Raw genomic sequence first — 20,185 nt, 5'->3', positions numbered from 1 at the left:
GAGAGAGAGAGAGAGAGAGAGAGAGAGAGAGAGAGAGAGAGAGAGAGAGAGAGAAAGAGAGAGCGATCGTAAAGCGCGGTAGAATGTACTCTCTGACATAGGGCCCCGTATTGCTTGGCGCGACGCGCAGCGTGCGTTGCATTCCCCCGCGGTGCATTGACTTTGCCTCCCCTCCAGCGTTTTGAACCACCCTCTTCGTTTCCCCCTCCCTCGATCTTGTTCCACCAGCCCTTCTTACTTCCCCTACCTTCCTTCCCCTCCTCTCTCCTTTTCCTGTGCCTTTCTCATTCTGACCTTCTCTCTTTGCGTCGGGTCCTTCCATGCCGCCGGTGATACCGCCGCTCTCCACCTCTCCCTGTGCCGGTGCAAACGCTATCCGGCACAACAACAACATTCCTTCTCTCTATAGCCCCTTCGTGGCACGGAGATTCCGCTACCAGACTCTCTCTTTCTCTGTCCTTCTTTCTGCCCCCCTGCTCTCTCTCTCTCTCTCTCTCTCTCTCTCTCTCTCTCTCTCTCTCTCTCTCGCGCTTTCTCGCTCTCGTTCTCGCTCTACCGCTTCCTTATCCTCCTTCTTTTTCATCTTCTTCTTCTTCATCATCTTCTCTCTTGGCATCTCCGCGCGGGTGAGAAGAGATGGGAAAGACGCGTTGTTGAACGGCTCCGCAAAACTGGTCGCTGGCGAATCGCATGTCCGATCAACCCGATGCTCATCGGACAACTCCGCCGCATAGTTTTGCCGCGTATCTCGTTCGATCCTTTTTCGTTGATTGATACGGCGTGCGGGGGAAATTGAAACGAAATTATACAAATCCTGTCTGTTTATACGCTCGCCTCGTATTAAACGGCGCTGTGCTAAATCGAAAAAAAAAAAAAAACAGAAGAACCAGTGTGCGAAAAAACTCAGTTATTAAGATTTTACCAACAATTTCTATATATTACTCAAAAAACTTATTTTACAGTTAGGACGAGAATTATATAGATATGAGAAATTAGCCAAGATGAACAAATGACTAGCAAAACCGCGATATCGCATGTTTTGTATTTAATAGATGACAAAAACAATCTATCTAAACCATTTGTGAAGTTTAGCAAGAAAATCTCTCTGTGGCGCTCATCCAGATTAAAGCCAGTTACACTTTTTATCAAAATTGACTGTAATAGATAAGAAAGAGTGAGACAAACAAATGTATGATCCTCGCAGCCACCTAAATTTGCTTGCAAATATTGCTAAAATGCTACTGCTGTAAATCCTGCGTACTACAGACAATTTTCTAGCAGATAAGCGAGAAAACAGCGTTAAATTTTAACAGTGACATTTACGATTCTACCTGGACCTGAAACAAAACATTTTTTTAAATGTTTTTGAATTTTTTTTGAAGAAAAATTTTCCGTGAAATAGTGTAGGGTGGCAAGCGCAATAAAAAATTTCCACTTACTCATTTTTACCAAAAATTCGATTAGATTAGAAATGGAAAAATCAAAACTCGCTGGAAACATTAGCAATAATTAAAAAATTTAGCCGAATTCTATTTTCGTCAAACAAAAACTTTGTTCTGCCGAGGTCCTGATAATAATATATAAATTTCTTCACCAATATTTTACATGAATCATTCGTAAATTTATGTAAATTTGTTTAATACATAAAATGCGATTGAAAATCATTCATATCACACTTACTGCTAAATGTCTCCAACTTACATCATTACAATATTATCATCTACGAAGGCAATTTATATCGAAAAACAATCACGTCTTTCGCAAAATTCTTTCTCAATTATTTTACGCAATTTTATTGTCATCGGTTATGCGTTATTTTTTCGTGGACACTAAAAAGAAATCTTCCGCGTGTTGTAAGCGCACCTGCGGTGTTCTCTACCTGTCGGAGATTCAAAGAGGAACAGCACGATGCTATCGGGTAATATACAAGACGAACCTGCAGGGTATTTTCGAAAGCGTGTACGTGTTAGGACAGGTGTCGGGGGAGACTAAAAGATACCTGGTAAGAAATCCAGAACATGGTGGACGCCGGCCACCGAAATATTTCTTTCTCGTAACGAAAAGGAAGGAGAAACTGAAAAGCATCAGTGCTAAAGAGTGCCTCGCTAGCACCTCGCCGCTTTCCCTTTCCTATAATCGTGTCGCTTTCGTTCTCTTTCGCGACCCTTGAATGCTTCGGTATTATATATCCCTCGATCGGTTCTTTTCATGGTCCACGGTCCATGTTTCCAGGGTGGGAAATTCTCACTTTCGTTTAAGATCCTTGGTCCATCCCCGCGATCATCTTGATTGATGACGTCAGAAGAAAATACACGCTCAAATGCTACATGCATTCAATCCGTATGCTTAATTTGATTCGAAGCAACGTATTAATTATGTAACTTAACTGCAGATTAAATTTGAATTCAATACATTAACAAGACTGAATAGAAATGAAAAGTATATGTTAGTTAATGTTAGTTACTTTGTTAATTTCAAACTAATTGCTCTAAGGTATATATCTTTTTGTAACTTATAAATATTTGCAGTCGTTATTATACTCTTACAGAGTTTATATAGTGGTACTTTATATATAATAGAGTATAATGTAGACTTTGCAATGATAAGACGAAATATTGCAGTTGAAATAATACTTGAATAAATAGAACATGATTGAAACTAAAGCGGGGTCTACAATAGAAATCGTAATGTCGTAAGTCGTAGAAATTGACCAATCGCGGTCGATTATTCTTCTCAAACTCGATCGCGATTGGTCAATTTCTATGACTTACGACTTCTATTGTAGACCTCGCTTGATATTTGTCATGAATTGGAAGTCATTTTAGTTAGGCATCTTTGTAATCCACTTTCTTATTCTTTGTTAACGCATTTAAACAATAATAATCATAACAGTGGCGCTTGATCTAACGCTACAGGAAAAATTAGAGTCACGAAATCTAAAATTTAATAAATTTGAGTAAATTTTTGTCTCTCAAGCTATGAAGAGTGAATGCATCGAAATCTCTAAGCATACATTGATGAATTTTAGATGACATCAAAATTTTTTGAACATAACTTCAAGTGTCAAATCTAAATTATACAATGTATATATAAATACACTCATATATTTATTTGTTTTTAATTAGCGATTACTTACGTTATTTTTTATTAAAAGTTCTGGATCATTTTTTCTGTTGATGTTTAAGATAGTAATTATTAATTAAAATATAGTTAATCAACACCACCTCTTATAAACATTCTCTTAAGACATACACCCCTGTAAAAAAGATGATGCTGATCATCTATTTGATAATTACTATTTTATTAGATATCACAGAGAAAAAACTCTTCTAATCTGTTTCCTAGTAAAGAACAACGCTATATAATTAGTGGATGGTTAATTAAATAATACCCCGTATATATCGCATGTATGTACTCGAAAAAGGGGAAAAAAATGTATCCTCCGTCAGTATTGACGGCCATCTTGCGCGTAGACAATAAGGGAAGTATCGGCGCCTATACTTAAATTTTGGGCCAGAGGTTGCTAGGGTTCCTACTGGCGGGCGAAGTAGTTGTCATTCTGTACAAAGGTATGTAGAGGGCGCCTGAGAGCAGGCGTGCGCGAGTCACCACAGCATGGCGCTCTCACATAACTCCCCAAAACGAGGCTAGTCTCGTGGCGCGAAGACGAGCTTTATTCGCGAAGCGTGCCCGTACCCGAAAATTCTGGAGGGAACATGATCTTCGTTCTCTTCACTCTTCGTCGTCGTCGGAGTCGTCGTCGTCGTCGTCGTCGTCGTCGTCGTCGTCGTCGTCGTCGCCACCGCTGCCGTCGTCGTCGTTGGCGGCCATGTTTGCGCGGACACGGTAGGCGTTCACGGGCGGCACCGACTCGTCATACGTTCTCCAACTGCACCAGAGAACTCGTCGTCCCCACTCGCCGGTGCGCCGTCGTGCTTCTGGTGGGGCATCACCGACGGTATTCCGTTGGTGTCGCTTCCACCACCGCTGACGCTCTGTCGCCACCTCCTCTCCCTCTCCATTATTTCGCCCTGGCGTCCCCACACACGGGTCTTCTCTACCAGAGGGTAAGTTACCCCGATGTAGGGGAGAGTCGCCGAAATGGGTGGGCGGGCGGCATAAGGGGGAAGAAAGGAAAGCGACGTGATCGAACTACATCGGGAAGACTTTGTCTTCCACTTCTTCGCTCATCATCTTTGATTCCACAGCGCGGCCGTCTTTATGGCCTCCGATGTTACGCTACTCGCAATACCATGTCATCTTGTTTTATCTTACTCGTACTTATCTTACTTATTCGTCTTGATACTCAGGTTTTTCTTCTCCTTCATCCCGCCTATCCTTCCTTATACACCTCCTCAACTCAGCACCGCCGTCACTTTCTCTTCCTTTTTCTTCCAGTTTCTTCTTTCTCCTACCTCATCTTTTACGACTCAAAACTTGAAGGAATGATCGTTCAGAGTTCGTCAGACCGTCGAGTCTGACATGCTTATGTATTTAATTATCGAGCTTATCCGAGTTTGCTGGAATTTTACGGAGGCGAATATGCCGAAATGCGGGCGGGAACTATGAATAATTGATGAAAATTATCTTTCGTATGTGGAGTTTACCACAACCTGTTTTACATTTTCCTGTTAACGCTTTAACGATAGGTACATCATGTGCCATCGTTAAGGCGAACACATATGTCTCGGGATACACTAAGACACGTGTCCTAGTATCTTTATTATTCTCGGAGTATTTTTTCTTTTCTCTCTCTCTCTCTCTCTCTCTCTCTCTCTCTCTCTCTCTCTCTCTCTCTCTCTGACTCAAAATTCAAGAAATGGCAGTTAAACCCGATTTATGGTTATAAATAAAAGATCGTTATGCGTTATTGTATTTCGATTTCGTATAAATATGTTTCTTTATTTTTTTATCAAAACAGCTTAACTTTTAAGTAATTAGTTCAGAATATAATTCTGTAATATAATAAAATCAGCTTAAAAAAGTTTAAACACATTGTTCTTACTGGGCGTTTTGTTGATTTGCAGGCAAATGGTCGGCCGTATATTGGTAGAGATGTTTCGTGCTGCCGCTAACAATGGAACAAAACTTGTTTTGCCAGAGATTATGCACTGTGTACAGCCAATTATCAAGGATACCGGTAAGTTATTCACAACTATTGAAGCCTTACAACCACTTTAACGGAACACTAACGCTACAATGTACATTTTTGGATTGTTTTAAATTTTGTGTACGGCATTAGGAGTTATAAGTATTTAAGAAATAACTGCGGGAAAAAGATTACTAGACACTTCTGAACCAGACACGTCATGTCTAATTGTTCTCTGTCATTTTTTCGAACAATCAACACGGTCTTGGCGCACAAATATCTAAATATAATGCGTCCAATTCGAAAATACTCTGCGTCTGAATGTAATAAATGTTGAGCCATTTGTGACTGCTAATGTACAAACGTACACATCTTGTAATAACATGATAGAATTTTCCTTATAATAATATAATAGAATAATATCTCGCTCCTATTTATTTGCATTGTCACATGCAAAAAATAATTTAAAGTTATCTTGGCGAAAATGCTTGATTCTCTCTCTCTCTCTCTCTCTCTCTCTCTCTCTCTCTCTCTCTCTCTCGCTCGCTCGCTCGCTCGCTCTCCCTCTTTTTTTTCTGATTGTTTTACTATTTCACTGAAAGAGCGTAGCCTCTTCGGAAAGTTCCAGAGACGCATGTCTATGATCGTTTCATTTATGAACGCAATATTAATCCCCATGAATAATCGTAAACTATTATATACATATATATAACGCGGCGATTATATAATGAGACTCATTTTATTAAAAAAAGAAAGAAAAGTATCGCAGTGGTTTAAAATCAAATTTACTTTATTCGAAATACATTATTTCTTCTTTAGCTTCAGTACGGTTAACTAATACTTGAAATGACCTATAAAAGTTTTCTTTTATGTGGTTTGCAGAAAGTATGTCATGTATTATTGAATGTCTTCGATGTTTTTGAAATGCTTTCCTTTTAGTGGCAATTTGTGATTCAAAAACAGACAATATAACATCAAGGCAGGAAAATACTATGAGTAAGCATACTATGAGTATGGCGACCTTATTTTTGAAGTCAAAGTTCCAGGGGGATTATCCTGTAAGCTGATGCATTGTTGTCATGCAGCAAAAACTAGCTAACTCGCGATATTCAATTTTTATTCGCTTCCGCAAACGTTCTAAGACTGCCAAGTAATAATTGTCACGTTATGACGGTTATATGTCCTTTAGGACGAATTTATGTAAGGTAACCAATCGTCCCGAATGTTGTGGGACATTTCAATTTTCGGCTCTCTATAGAAGCATTCCTAAACGGGAAAAGAAAGAATCCTAAACGGGACATACGAATTATTATATACATAATATAAAATAAATAATCAAAAATTTTATTTTTTGTGTGATGAAAGAAAAGATGTGTTTTATATTAGTTTTTCATTGCTTTTATATTCCATTGATGATTGTCTTTTGATCTTAAGAATTTTATAATTCTAATTTTTTAGACTAATTATTTAAAAAATAATAGAAAAATATATTCTATTGATTATTATATTTGATGTTGATCTAACATTTTATTTACCTACCTACTTTTATATAATTTACTCAACCTATCTATTTCAAAAAATAAAATATGTTAAAATATACCTCTCAGATATGTGTGTGTGTGTGTATAATAACCAAGAAGGACATATACGTACATTGATGTTACAAGATATCTTATGATCGAATATATCAATGAAGAATTTTCAATTTTTTATAATCGATATCCCGGAATTGGCAGATTAATTGTTGGTCATCCTAAATTTATGTTAAATAATATCTCTTCGTTGTCGTAAGACAAATCAACATAGTCCTTGAAGCTCTTGGATATTCTTGGGATTGCAATTTTTTGGCTTCTAGTTTTTATCTTTTAGATTTTTAGTCAGGTAAAGATCACATCGTCTTAAAAATATCACGTTACAATCGACTCCGAAGATTTTGGGTTTTCTTGGGAAGTTTTTATGTCTTTAACGTGGGTATGGTTGTATTGTTAATCATCCGACACAAAGCACGCACAGATCTTTTCTCTGCCAAAATCTTCTTTGTGTCTCCTATTTGCCTCTTTATCGACGTTGAGATCTACATGTCAATAATCTACACTGCAAAGTCGCCGAACAATAAAATTTTTCTGTTTTTTACATTTTCTATGAATTTCTCGTTACGAACCTAGATTGTTGGATCTGTTCCAACGTGCTCTAATTTGTTAAACATGCTTTATTGTCTCCCAAATCTTTCCAAGTATCTTTGAATCGCGCAAACTAGTGAAATATTTATCAAAAGATAGACATTTATTCCCACTTGGTGCATTGCACTGTCCGACATCATTTTGCCTCACAAGTGTGAATATTCATTTCTAATATATTTCTAACATATTTTTAAAAACGAATTCATTGTTCAAATTTGGCTATCATGTCACAATTTGATATAAAGTTGACCAGAAACGACAATTTTGAAGATTTTCATAAATTCGTTGCACCAGCAAGAGATGTCTATTCGCATGGCTATTCACATTCATGAGGCAAAAAAGTCAAGATTTATTGAACAGTATTATTATTACCATATCAGATGCACTTTTATCAATTATAAAATCAAATTCAATGTCCGCTCTTTGCATATCTCTCTTTTCCTCTCTCAAAGAGTACTGATACTTACAATAAAACTCTAACGATTAAAAAGTTACAGGCTTCAAAATAATGGCATGTGTTGACAGGTGACATTAACAATAGGTTTCATAAAAAGTCGTCATTTAATCGCCGAACTAGATATGGTGAAAGGTCTATTTCTGCACATTTGTTATAATTTTATATTTGTCTGATGTAGAAGGATTGGAAATATCTACTTCTGAGCCAAATCCTTCGCACCATTCACGCATGTCGCAAGCATAAGTGTGATTGGTTGCTAAATCTTTTACCGTCATCATTGTCGTTGCAATGTAGCTTACATTTTTTTGCATCCCATTCGTATGTTTTCTGCTGCTGCTTATACGAATTTGCTGACATTTATTAACACAATCGACTCATTAAAACTAAGAATTATTGCGCTCATATCAGATTCTTATCATAAAATGATCGTAAATTTTTCATACCAATAGTAGTTGAAACATTAAATAGTTCAGTATTTACAGTCGGTATCAACAGTCACGACATTACCGACATTATCGATTTCCACGACGTTTAAAATATTAAAAAATTCCCGGAAATTCTTAAAATTTCTTACGGCACAATTACGATTATTAATTTCTACCATATAAAAATCGCACTAATTTTAAATTATACTATAAATTTACACACACACACACACACACATATGTATATATAAAAGAGTCACATCACATCCAAATATTTTCGCAATGGTAACATATTACCATGGCAACTCTTAATAACAAATATTACATTCAATATCGTAATTGTTTAATGCTCGTTTCAATTGATCGCGCATTTTAAATTTAGAGACGCATGAATATCGAACAACCGGCTATACAACATGAGGATTGTTTCTCGGAGGGAAGCAAAGATCGCCAATCGTTTTTATGGGGGTCGAAGGACGTTAAGATAGCGACAGCATTAAAGTAATGCCGTCTTTAGAGGTAACGACGAGAGAACGACGCGCCCCCGCTTCCGGTATGACACGCGACCTTGCCGGAAGTCGCTTGTGGATTTGAGAATACAACATTAAGCCCGTGATGGTATTTATACGTGAGAGAGTACGACCCTCCGATTTAAAACGTAAACCTACTCCGTTCTTAATTTAAACATCGCCATCTTTCGTCACAAAGAATCTTGGGTGGCGAGATCTTATCGAGATATACATAGAACTTATCTGCAGAGTAAAATCATGGAATAAATCCGCCATATCAAAAGCGTTCGCTCTGCCAATTGCGGGATTCAAAATATATTCGATGCGTCAAGCAGAAATGAAATAAGAATAATTGTCGTGGGACTATTTTCGCATTTAAAAACTAAAACTCTTCCTAAAACTCTTGCATAACTAAAACAGTATTTAAAATTTAACATGAAAAAGGGAATAAAAAAGGAAAAATAAAACAAGCGTAAAATTCTGCGTAAAATTGGCGTCTCAAAACCAAAACTTTTCCGATATTATTTCTGGTCTCCATTTTACATTACAATTGAACAAAACGCATATGTTGATTTTTTAAATAATTTTAATTTTTCGATTTTTGTACTGTAGAATAAAAATAGTATAAAAATAGAGGATTCTTTATTTTATATCATAAAAGTATACCGACGTTATTAAATGAAAAAAGTGTGAGTTCCTATGGTATTTCGATTTTAGACAGAGAAACCATGTCCTATGTCATTTCTTTGATTGAACAGCCGGAATTTGTTTAATCTGTTAATAACTATATATAAAGCTATACTATAAGTAAATAGCTATACAATAGAAATGAAACTAATAATTCAATCATTAATGACAATTAATGAATCTCCACGGATTGAGACGCCAATTAGGATACACATGGATAGGATAGACAACCTGTAAAATGACCTTGAATATTTACGTAACGCTTGGAAATATCTTGATGAAATATTTTATAGTAATCTTTTTTTACAATGAATGTGATGTAAAATAATCTTCGCAGATGCATATCGCTCGTTACATATGCTAAATCAACTTCATATAAAGAAATAACCATTGTATTGTTTTTGCGACGATAGTTCGGACAGAGAAAGCAAAAACAAAGTATTCTGAATATTAAAAAATTTCTTATAGGGAAATCAAAATATCTAATTTTTATATCGTGCGTCTTATATATTATCTCATTAAAACTAATATATAAATATCATGTGGGTTGTGTTATCGAAATGTACATATATCGATGATTTTGATGGTTATTCTGAAGATTAATGTTTCTCCACGGCACAGAAATTTTTTTTAAATAATGAACCATATTAATGATAAAAATTACCGTATCTATATCGCGCGATTGGGATACGTTCCTGTTAAAACGACAACATTTATTTATTATATCTCTATTATTTAATAGCTTTTCAGATATCTTATTTAATTCAATAGTGTAAAATTCTCTTTTCTTCTTGATATTTTTCAGATATTATAGTGTATCTTCAGTCGGAACCGACCAGTATGCCATTTTCCGGTCTCGCCTAATATTTCAAACAAATATCGATCATATTGAATAAATAAAACGTAGAATTAGGGTGGCATTAAGTATATTCAATATTAAATACTGGCTGCGAAGTTTCATTGAGATATTGAAAATTTACTAAACACTGACTCTTCAGAGATACGCATAATCCAAGTAAGCGGATTGTAAGTGAAAAAAGAACGAAAATTTGTCGTTGGATATTTCGAGAGAAAAAAGGCTATGCCTGATGTTAGTTCTTTTCGCGAAAAATATTTTTCTTTTACCTGAGCATTTCCCTTAAAGAAAATATAGAATAGCATACCGATGCATTCTTTCGATGATCCCGACCGACAAACCTCGACGAGCCATAACTTAAACCTAAATCTCTTTTCTTCCCTAAAATTCACAGAAATACGTTAAATGCGTTTGCTCACGACTAAGTATTTCTTTAGCTTCTCTATTTCTTTCAGTAACGTCACAAATAATCTCACGATGTCTGTTTCGTTGCAAATTGGACAGTTTAAGATCAATTGTCCACAATTACCCGCATCAAAAATATTTATTCGACAGAAAAATAACTAAATATATCTTAAGCATAAACACACTAGAGATTTGAGCCCCACTTGAAATTTGAGTACAGTTAATTAAAATTGTATATATGTGATTATAAAATTACATGGTTATATAATTATATGGTAATGTAGTTGTTATATATATATATATATATATATATATATATATATATATATATATATATATATATATAATATATATATATATATATATATATATATATATATATATATATATATATATATATATATATATATATATAATGTAATTATGTATATATAATTATATGAAAATGTTATGTATAAAAGTTTTTACGAAAATTCAAACAAAATTGTCACTTTAACGTGTAATGATAAATTTATTAAAATTAATTTACGATTACGTTGTTTCTCACTTGGCTGTTATCATAAATAATTATCTTCACTTATTATCTTCTTTTTTTTTTCAAAAAAATATTTCTCGTTGACGCATATGAAATAAATAAGCGACCAATTCTTAACGAATTAGACTGGATTTACTTTCAATCATAGATTTTTGAAGATAAAATTAGAGCTTTATTTAATAACATGGCATCGATTCATTTTCACAAGATACAATAATGAAAATTGAAAAATTTCGAGACGAAAAAAGCAAAACAATGTTCCGTTTTTCGATAAATCCCCGAGATGAGTTTTATTCCGATCCAAAGTCAAATTAAACTGAACGTTTAATTGCAAAAATTCCAACAGTGGTGAAAATTAAATATTTTCCACGAGTAATATCAATTATCCTCCGCGAGAGACTTTTGCTGAGAGAAAGGAAAACATCGTCAGACTCACCAGAGAAACTGTAGCTAGGGAGCTCATATTGCTGAGGGATGGAGCCACAGGGATCTGTGTGAGACACGGAATACGCGGCGCGTATCCGGAAATCGTGAAATTCGGATGTGCGAGGGATGCGCGACGCCACTCGGCTACATCTTGCCGCCGCCGCAGCACCCCAAAGGTGACGCGATCCTGACGGGTTATTTTTAGGGGCAAGCCACATCTTGCCTGTAACACGTGCCATTATCAGCGCTGTTTTTCCGTAGGGGGACACGCAGAAGGGACCGCGACGTAGCACCGGCTCATGAGCTTTTAAGGGGGGCACGCGACACGCGCGTATATTCTCGAATATCAGCGTTTTACGTATTTTTGGATACGCACGACACGCGCCGTCGAGTCGGGGAAGGAACATCGAGTGGAACCCCTGATTTTTATCGCAAACGTTCTCGGCCTTTCAGGTTAGAAATTCCTGACGGTGACGCGGACGCGCAAAAGTGACCTTTGTATCGTCACACATGACGACGTAGATTGAGATTGCGATTGAGATCGGTTTCTTTGCGAAAATTCGACGAGACAATATACGTTGTTGGAATCTGCATTATTATTATTATTATTGTGTTATCTTATCGCGTAATGCCTCCACGTGTTCGCGTTGTGTTGGAGAACGCCATCTTGTTTTGTCGAATTAATGTCGATTACTTGCGCAGCAGTAAGATATTACTTCAAGCACTGATACTTGTAATGTTATTTGTAATGAAATTAAGAACTGAGAAGAGTACATTGTACCTTAATATTACCCACTAAAATCATATGTCATACACGCGGCGATATTATAAGATAATAAGTGTAATAACTTCCTCGTTTCGATATGGCGAGAATTTGCCACGTAGCGTTATCCGAGTGTTTGAGAGAATGTTCGAGAGCGCAGAAATTACAAATCTCTATCTTTGCGTGACATATCGTATCATACAAAAATTACTATTATTTCACATAAATTCTACTTACTGAGGAATAATGTTATTTGCACAAAACTCGCGAATTTCATCTTTATTCATCATTTATTCCTGAAATCGTGTGAAGAATATTATTATTCAGAAAAAGATTATTCCACTACTACGAAAACTTGGATTACTTTTTTTTTTGAGTAGACTGAGACAGAAAAAGTACTTGAAAATTTATTTGTAAGATGAAGTTTATTCACAGAAATAAACTTTACATCCCATAAATGAATGTTCAAATATTTTTTTCTCAGTGTAATGGCTACCCAGATAGCACAGAGAATTCAAAAAAGAATTCAGTCGTATGTCATCAATTCTGAGTTTATTTTTAGATGCAAAAAGAATTCTTCAGTTCAGCGAAAAGAATTCTTTTTGCATCCAAAAATGAACTCGGAATTGACGACATACGACTGAATTCTTTTTGAATTCTCTGTGCTATCTGGGTACTTTTAGCAAAGGATAATATTTCTTGATAATATTTTAAAATATATTTATCACAAATTTTAGAACGCGTTTGAATACAGTATGCATTTTTGCATATATGCAGTGTTGTTGATCATGATATCGACGTGAACACATGAAAATTAACACTTCAATCCCTTCTCAACTAAATTTGTTGAGAAGAAATGCATCCGTGTGAAACTTGAAATCAAATTGTCGGCTAAGCGTAATTGATGAAGTTACGGCGACTGTCAACGTCACAATTGACAATCGTGTCGAAAACGACCACTCGTACAAAAATGTGGACAAATTATTGAGAAGGGGAATCAAATAGATGCTTAAGAAGGACACGAGAAGGATCGCTTCGAATGTATTTTACGTTTGAGATGCGGCAAAGCGATAAGATGGCAATGCCGAGCGCTCAAACCTCAGCGGGGTGTTTTTGGCGGGAGTCAGATCGGGCAGAATGCGCATGTTCGGATGGAATAAGCGGGAAAGGTAAATAAGGCCTTCACGGTGATTAATGGACGGAGTCTGGCGCGGCCGTATCGCGTCAGAAAGAAGTTCGCGAGCGTGCGTGTCGGACGAGTAGCAGCAGCAGCGGAAAACGGAAAAATGACGCGCGCACTTTTTTTCTCGCCTACCACGCCTCGTGTGTAGCTCTTCCTAATGGTGGGAGCCCTCTGGGCCCCGAATTCTATGGAAATATCCCCATACTTCTTCTTCCACTCCCTCCACGTAAGTTTTTCCATCCTGGAAGTTTCTCGCGATCGACCTTCCTTAGTCCATCCTTAGTCTTTCGCACGCCTAGCGAGAGTAACAATCTCTCCTGTCGACTGTTTCTCAACTCTTCTGCTTAAGCCACGTGCACGTGAAAGTTGCTTAAGTGATATGGTATTACGATGATGCTTAGATACTGTTTCTAGGATAATATCGAGAAAATTTATTTTAAACAATATTATAATACATAAATATATATTATAATGTATATTTACATATAAACATATTATCGTGTTATTTAATCATTACTCGTTTTTCACTTTATATTTTTTTATTTTCCTGTAAAATTAACGAATTTTTAGTGTTCTTTAAAACTGGAAATAAATAAATTTCATTTTTCTGTTAACAGACGCCCAAGTTCGGTCGGACCTGGTGGAACAGCTTCCGCATGTGGCGGTGATTTGCCATGAGGCGCCGCAGCTCTTCGGCCGAGATGTTCTTCCAAATCATCTGCTCGGTATTATCATAAAGTATCTTCGGGACATGGACAAACAGGCAAGTAGCTCTACGTGTGATCCTTGCCTTCATGTCTTGTTTTCCTATTCTTAAGCAAAAACTAAGACTCCTATAGAGCAAATGTAAATCTTTTTTTTTCTCCAGGTACGAATGGCGGCTCAAAATGCGCTGATAATGCTGATAAAACGAGGCCTTCTTGATAACAACACTATCGAGGACGAAATCGGCCCCATAGTAGAAATTTTGTCCTATATGTCGGCGGACTTTCTGAGCACGAGCGTCTCCGTAAGTTTCCCGCGATTTATTGTCTTTTTTTTCTTTTATCTATCTTTATTACAATCGAAAGCAATCGAAGATTCGGCACAAAAAAAGACTGCAAGTGTATTATATTTTCAAAGTTCTTATTTTGTTTGGAAGGAAAGCTTTGTGTGCTAATGAGGAAACATTTGGAAATGTCCTTCATCGATTTTGATGGTCGTTGAGTATGTCAAAAAGCAAAGAAAAATAAAGAATACATATATACATATATGTTATCTTACACAGAGTTTAGAGGATGAAACATTCTTTGAATATCTCTCATATCTTCTATGTATATATCTCATCATTTCGGAAATATTCCTTTATGATCTATTTTATCAAATCTTTGAGAACATTTAATCAAATATTTTACGTTATTGTTGTCTGACGAAATACTTGATCTGACTTCCGAATTAATGCCGTGTCCTTCATGAATTTGTTTCCAACATTTCGTGAACATTTCAGTTCTCTTCTTCAGGGAGTTCTTCTCCTTTTTCCCTTCTTTTCTCTGAAAAAGTAAATTGAAATATTCACGAAACATCGTAAAGAAATCTATAAAGGGCATGAAATTAACACAGAAACCAAATCAAACATTACAAATTGTTTCAAATTGTAAATAAGTATGAGAAAACGCATATAAAAACGTACTTTTATTATCTTTAGTTGTTCTACTATATATTCAAAGTTTATCAAAATCGCGCGATGAGGGATATATATATATATATATATTTATCTTCTTCAAATGTTTTTTTGTACGAAATTTAACACTATAAAGATTGCATGAAATTTATGTTAGACAAAACAAATAAAGGAATATTTTTCATATTTGTTTCCTATGTAAAGCAGATATCATTCTTATAAACATTTAATATTAAAAAAAAAATATTCCTTTTATATCAAATTAAAATATCTCACGCCTATAAATAAATGATGAGGAAGTATCGTTTGGAAAATTAATTTTTTCTGAGATTTCCGTTCATTAGGGATAGCTTTGGCTCGAACTTTTATATGTCACTTGCAATCCCTGTTTTTTCTGCCGTATCTTCATCAGTGACATCCGTACATTTCGGAAAATCTTGCGATCTCTCGATCAGAGATACATAGCCGCGTGAACGCGTTCGTATATGTATTGAAGAAACGATCTTCCGTATTTACAGATTCCTCCTGAAAGACATGGGTAGTGAGATGTTCTTACGCAATCGCGTCTCACTATCTTGTCTTTCATGCGGCGTCTGTTCGTCCCGACATTATACAAAGAACCACAAAATCACGCGGCAAAATTGTACGATCTGTTACATTAGTGAAAAACGAATCGTCATCGAACTTCGAATCGAAGCGAGAAACGAATAAACGATAAGAAAAGAGATACGAGAGAGAGAGAGAGAGAGAGAGAGAGAGAGAGAGAGAGAGAGAGAGAGAGAGAGAAAGAGAGAGAGAGAGAGAGAGAGTTGGAAGAAATAAGTTAATCGCATTTTAAGAATGATATTGAAAGAACGAGAAGAAACACTTAGTCACCATCGTTTGAAGATCTCTATAAGCAAAAAATGATGGCCAAAGAGAGCAGCATGTGAAACATGTTCATGGAAAATGCAAACTTTGGCATCCTGGCGAAAGGCGGGGCATGCTTTTACCATCAAAGTTGGTTTGTCATAGAGTTCGCGACTATCACAGCCAGCTTTGATGAACAAAATTGTGTCCGTTCTCAGCGTGCTCCGATGGCTAAAAGAACGGAGTCGTGAAAGTCTCGAGTGATAAAATGAGAGGGCACGGGGTAAAAATTGCACAGCGAAGAAGAGGAAGAGACACTACCAGGAGCTCCCAAGACTGGACAGTTACATACCTTTTGCGGTCCGATACATCAAATTGGTTGTGGAATGTTTCGAGTCATATCACAGCCATTTTGATGAGCTTGGCCCGCAGAATCGATCGTCAGGAAGATCATTCGCTCATCGTCGACATCTGTAGGAGTGTTCGGTAACTTGTTATGCGACCAACATGTAATGAAGGCTCATTGTATTTGTATCGTATATAAAACTTGATGCGTTTTATTGCCAGATCTTTCGCGAGCAATTGTTTCTTGTGCGCTTTTAGGAACCGTCGCGTGAAGCTTCATCCAATGAACACACAGCATCAGGAGAAACGCGATCCAATCGTCAAATTGGTTGTGGCGTGTTGCTTCTCTAAATTTCATATCACAGCCATTTTTGACGAGTTGGATCGCCGTTTTATGCATCGCCTTCTCCACTTAGCGCAGTAGCGGAGAAGGATATAAAATGTGTAAGGATCTCTCGCCATGCGGGATGTTCTGGCAATTGCTTCCTCGGCTACAGAAGACAGTGTACTCGCGTTGCTCACAAAGTGGCTGTGATATGCTGATGCAACGATGCTCATATCACAGCCAGCTTTGATGAGCGTTGCGGTACTCATGATTCAGCAAATTCGATATTCGCGTTAAAGACATTCCGAAGCTGATCCTCTGCGTTCCGATGTCTAATTAAGCTGACAGATAGAACAATCTTATCAATAATTCGATTTGTACTTTTATTTCATCTCTAATTGTTTTGAAGTATTATATATATTATATTTCGTTTACTTCTGGTACGAGAATTTTTCTCACCTATTCGTTTTTTTTTTGTGCTGCCTATATATCCATGTAATCAACTGGATTTACAAAGATAATATTACAAACTTTATCACAATTCACGCAATTATTATTTTTTGCTTGACTTTTTATATATATTTTTACTGCAATGTAAATATCTGTGAATATTTAATCATAATGTATTTAGTAATACTTGTCATAATTGAAATATTTCATTTAAGCATTGCTATTTGTTATATTTATTATAACTAGGTTACATTATTATTCTATGTAATACGGCGTAAATATAGATGTCTGTCTCGTCATAGCATAAATTGTAATTTATTGATACACGCTGTTTTATAGCTGATTGTTGGAAATCGACTGTTCCACCCATCAGAGTGGTTGTGATGTGCTGTTATTGATTCATATCACAGCCAGCTTTGATGAGCGGAACGGAACGATTAATCTCAACCGAAAAATATCTAAAAGATGTCCTTTTCTATCACTTTATTATCGCGCAAAATGCACACAATATACACATAATAATATAGTATATGAATGTAAAATTGTACTTATTAATGTTACATGTTGTTTAGTTGGGACTTTTAGTTTTAATCGTATCAATAGTTAAGAAATTGTACGTAATTATAGTTGATTAGAGATTATAATATACAAGAAAAATTATCTCTCTGCAATAGTACGCGCGCGCTTCTCTCTTGCGTTAGACTTTTTGTAACACTAAAAATATTCATTTTAACACACACACACACACACACACACATCCCATATTTTATATTGATTCGCAGCTCATGTGTAAACTGGCACCGCTGATTGGTAAAGAACTCACAGAAAGGATCTTTCTGGACAGATACATCGAAATGTGCGAAGATGACGATACGACGGTGAGAAAAATATGTGCTACTCACTTTGGGGAAATGTGTGCCGCTGTAAGCAGGAAGGCACTATTTCGAAAATTGGTGAGTCCGATTTTATATATATAAAAACAAGGAGTTAATTAATTCGTTTAATTAGCACATATAGACAAGATAATTCTATGAATTTATTGATACTACTCGAACACCAATCGTAGTTCCCCACATTCATCGATTTATGCGGCGACAAAGTATGGGGTGTGCGAAAAGCGTGCGTCGACGTGATGATGCCGGTTTCTTGTTGCTCGACGTTGGAGCACCGTCGATTGTTTCTCGCGGAAATACTGGCAAAGCACCTGAAGGACGAGTCAAAGTGGGTGCGAATGTCGGCCTTTCAGATACTCGGTCCGTTCATATCGACTTTCGCCAAACAGTTCACTGAAGTCACCTACAATCAGCATGGCGAGTTGGTATATACCAGTACGCAGGATAATTACTTTAGGTATAATGTATCGTACTTTTTTGTCCTTCGTCACGCTCGTACCGTTGCGTCTGCGTGTCTAAATTGAGTAATGGCTTCTTACAGTGTACGTTACCCATACGAACATTTTATGTTCCCTATAAAGTGCATAATGCGAAATCAAACACCTGATATGGATGATAATGCCAAAGGTACTTCTTTCAACATGTCTGAAATAAGTATGAAATCCTCCATAACGGATTCCTGGGAAAGAAATGAACAGAAGAATGATTCCACGGAACGATCACGCTGCCTGTTATCTAAAGACAAGTTACCTATACAAGTAATATCCGTTGTAATGTTCATTGAAACTTATGTAAAAAGCGTAACATTGCGCAGAAATTTCATGTTATCCTTTTTTTTACTTCTAAATACGATATACAGAAGAGAGATAATTTATATTGCACACTTATACATATCTGCATACAGACATTTACTATCAGTTTATATATTATACATATATTGTGTGTGTATTCTGTAAAGTTAACTTTTAATAAAATCTTGGTTACCATGTTTGTGTGATGTAGATATTCTTTGATTTTTTTAGATGCGACGGTTGAATATTCTATCATCGTCTCTGAAAAAGAAAGTTGCGGACGAGACCGAGAAATACAATCCATTTTTATATTATTATATTCCTCCAGAGGCGCCGTTGGATGACGAACTCATTCATGCCGCAAGGCAGTCGGCGATGAATCGTAATAATGCTGAGAAAGTGGCAGCAGCGAAAGAAGATGTCATCGACAAGAATAGTTCGCCTAGTTCTTCCAAAAGTACATCCTCGAGCTTGAATAACGAGGTGGAGCAGGAAGAGAAGAAAGAGGAGGAAGAAGAGGAAGAAGAGGAGGAAGAGGAGGAGGAGGAGGAACAGTTAAATACGGAGAGTCGGTCAAACGTAGATAAAGAAAAAGATAATGACGATTATTCTTTATCGTCGCACGACACAACCGAATTATTGGACGACACGCTTTACATATGGAATCTCTCCATGAACAAAAGCAGCATCGCCTTTAGCTTCAATAACAATTTAGATTCGACGAATAGTCAAGGAGGACAGGACATCGTACCTCAGGAGTTGATCAGGCAGTTCGTGTCGATGGTCGACCCGGAGCAATGCGCAGACATGGGCTCCGAGATACCGCATCATTGTGCCTTCAGTTTTCCCGCTGTCGCGCTCACGCTGGGTAGAGAGAAGTGGAATTGTTTGAAAAAAGCTTATCAATCGTTATCAAGCGCGAAACAGTGGAAGGTCCGGCGTACACTAGCATCCAGCATTCACGAGATTGCTCTGATCCTAGGCGAAGAACTCACTGCCACCGATCTCGTGCCGATCTACGACGGTTTTATCAAGGATTTGGACGAGGTCAGGATAGGTGTACTCAAACACCTCGCGACTTTCCTGAAGATACTCAAGCCTACCGATCGCTGCCAATATCTGCCAAGATTAAGCGACTTCCTCGTCACGGACAACGAATGGAACTGGAGGTTCAGAGAGGAACTGGCTACCCAATTGCTCGAGGCTGTGACTCTGTTTAGCCCAAACGACGTAGCCAAAAGGATCGCACCATTGTCTCTTCAGCTACTCGTGGACAAGATCGCCGCTGTCAGGACTGTTGCACTTGACCTGGTAAAAAATCTGTTTCTCTCTCCCCCCCCCCCTCTCTCTCTCACCG

At 36.9% G+C, this 20,185-nt stretch overlaps 1 protein-coding gene across 12 annotated transcripts in view; it reads left to right on the top strand.

The window, feature by feature from the left end:
* Positions 1–20,185, top strand: part of LOC116848923 (serine/threonine-protein phosphatase 4 regulatory subunit 1-like) — a 183,521-nt gene that overhangs the window by 160,299 nt on the left and 3,037 nt on the right. For 10 of the 12 annotated variants that reach the window (XM_032825525.1, XM_032825524.1, XM_032825526.1 and 7 more), the window contains 7 exons: positions 5,028–5,140; positions 14,133–14,278; positions 14,384–14,524; positions 17,927–18,097; positions 18,211–18,494; positions 18,579–18,795; positions 19,060–20,139. In XM_032825525.1, the coding sequence (XP_032681416.1) occupies positions 5,028–5,140; positions 14,133–14,278; positions 14,384–14,524; positions 17,927–18,097; positions 18,211–18,494; positions 18,579–18,795; positions 19,060–20,139 (2,152 nt within the window). Of the gene's footprint in view, positions 1–5,027; positions 5,141–13,788; positions 13,898–14,132; positions 14,279–14,383; positions 14,525–17,926; positions 18,098–18,210; positions 18,495–18,578; positions 18,796–19,059; positions 20,163–20,185 lie in introns of those variants that run through there. The other 2 variants (XM_032825534.1, XM_032825536.1) reach the window with 2 other exon arrangements.

This window comes from Odontomachus brunneus, unplaced genomic scaffold (assembly GCF_010583005.1).
Source record: "Odontomachus brunneus isolate Ranch 3 - 2012 unplaced genomic scaffold, Obru_v1 Obru_scaffold_102, whole genome shotgun sequence".
In the NCBI taxonomy this organism is placed as follows: domain Eukaryota; kingdom Metazoa; phylum Arthropoda; class Insecta; order Hymenoptera; family Formicidae; genus Odontomachus; species Odontomachus brunneus.
Note: the sequence above shows the minus strand (reverse complement) of the source record. Positions and strands in the feature narration are given on the sequence as shown.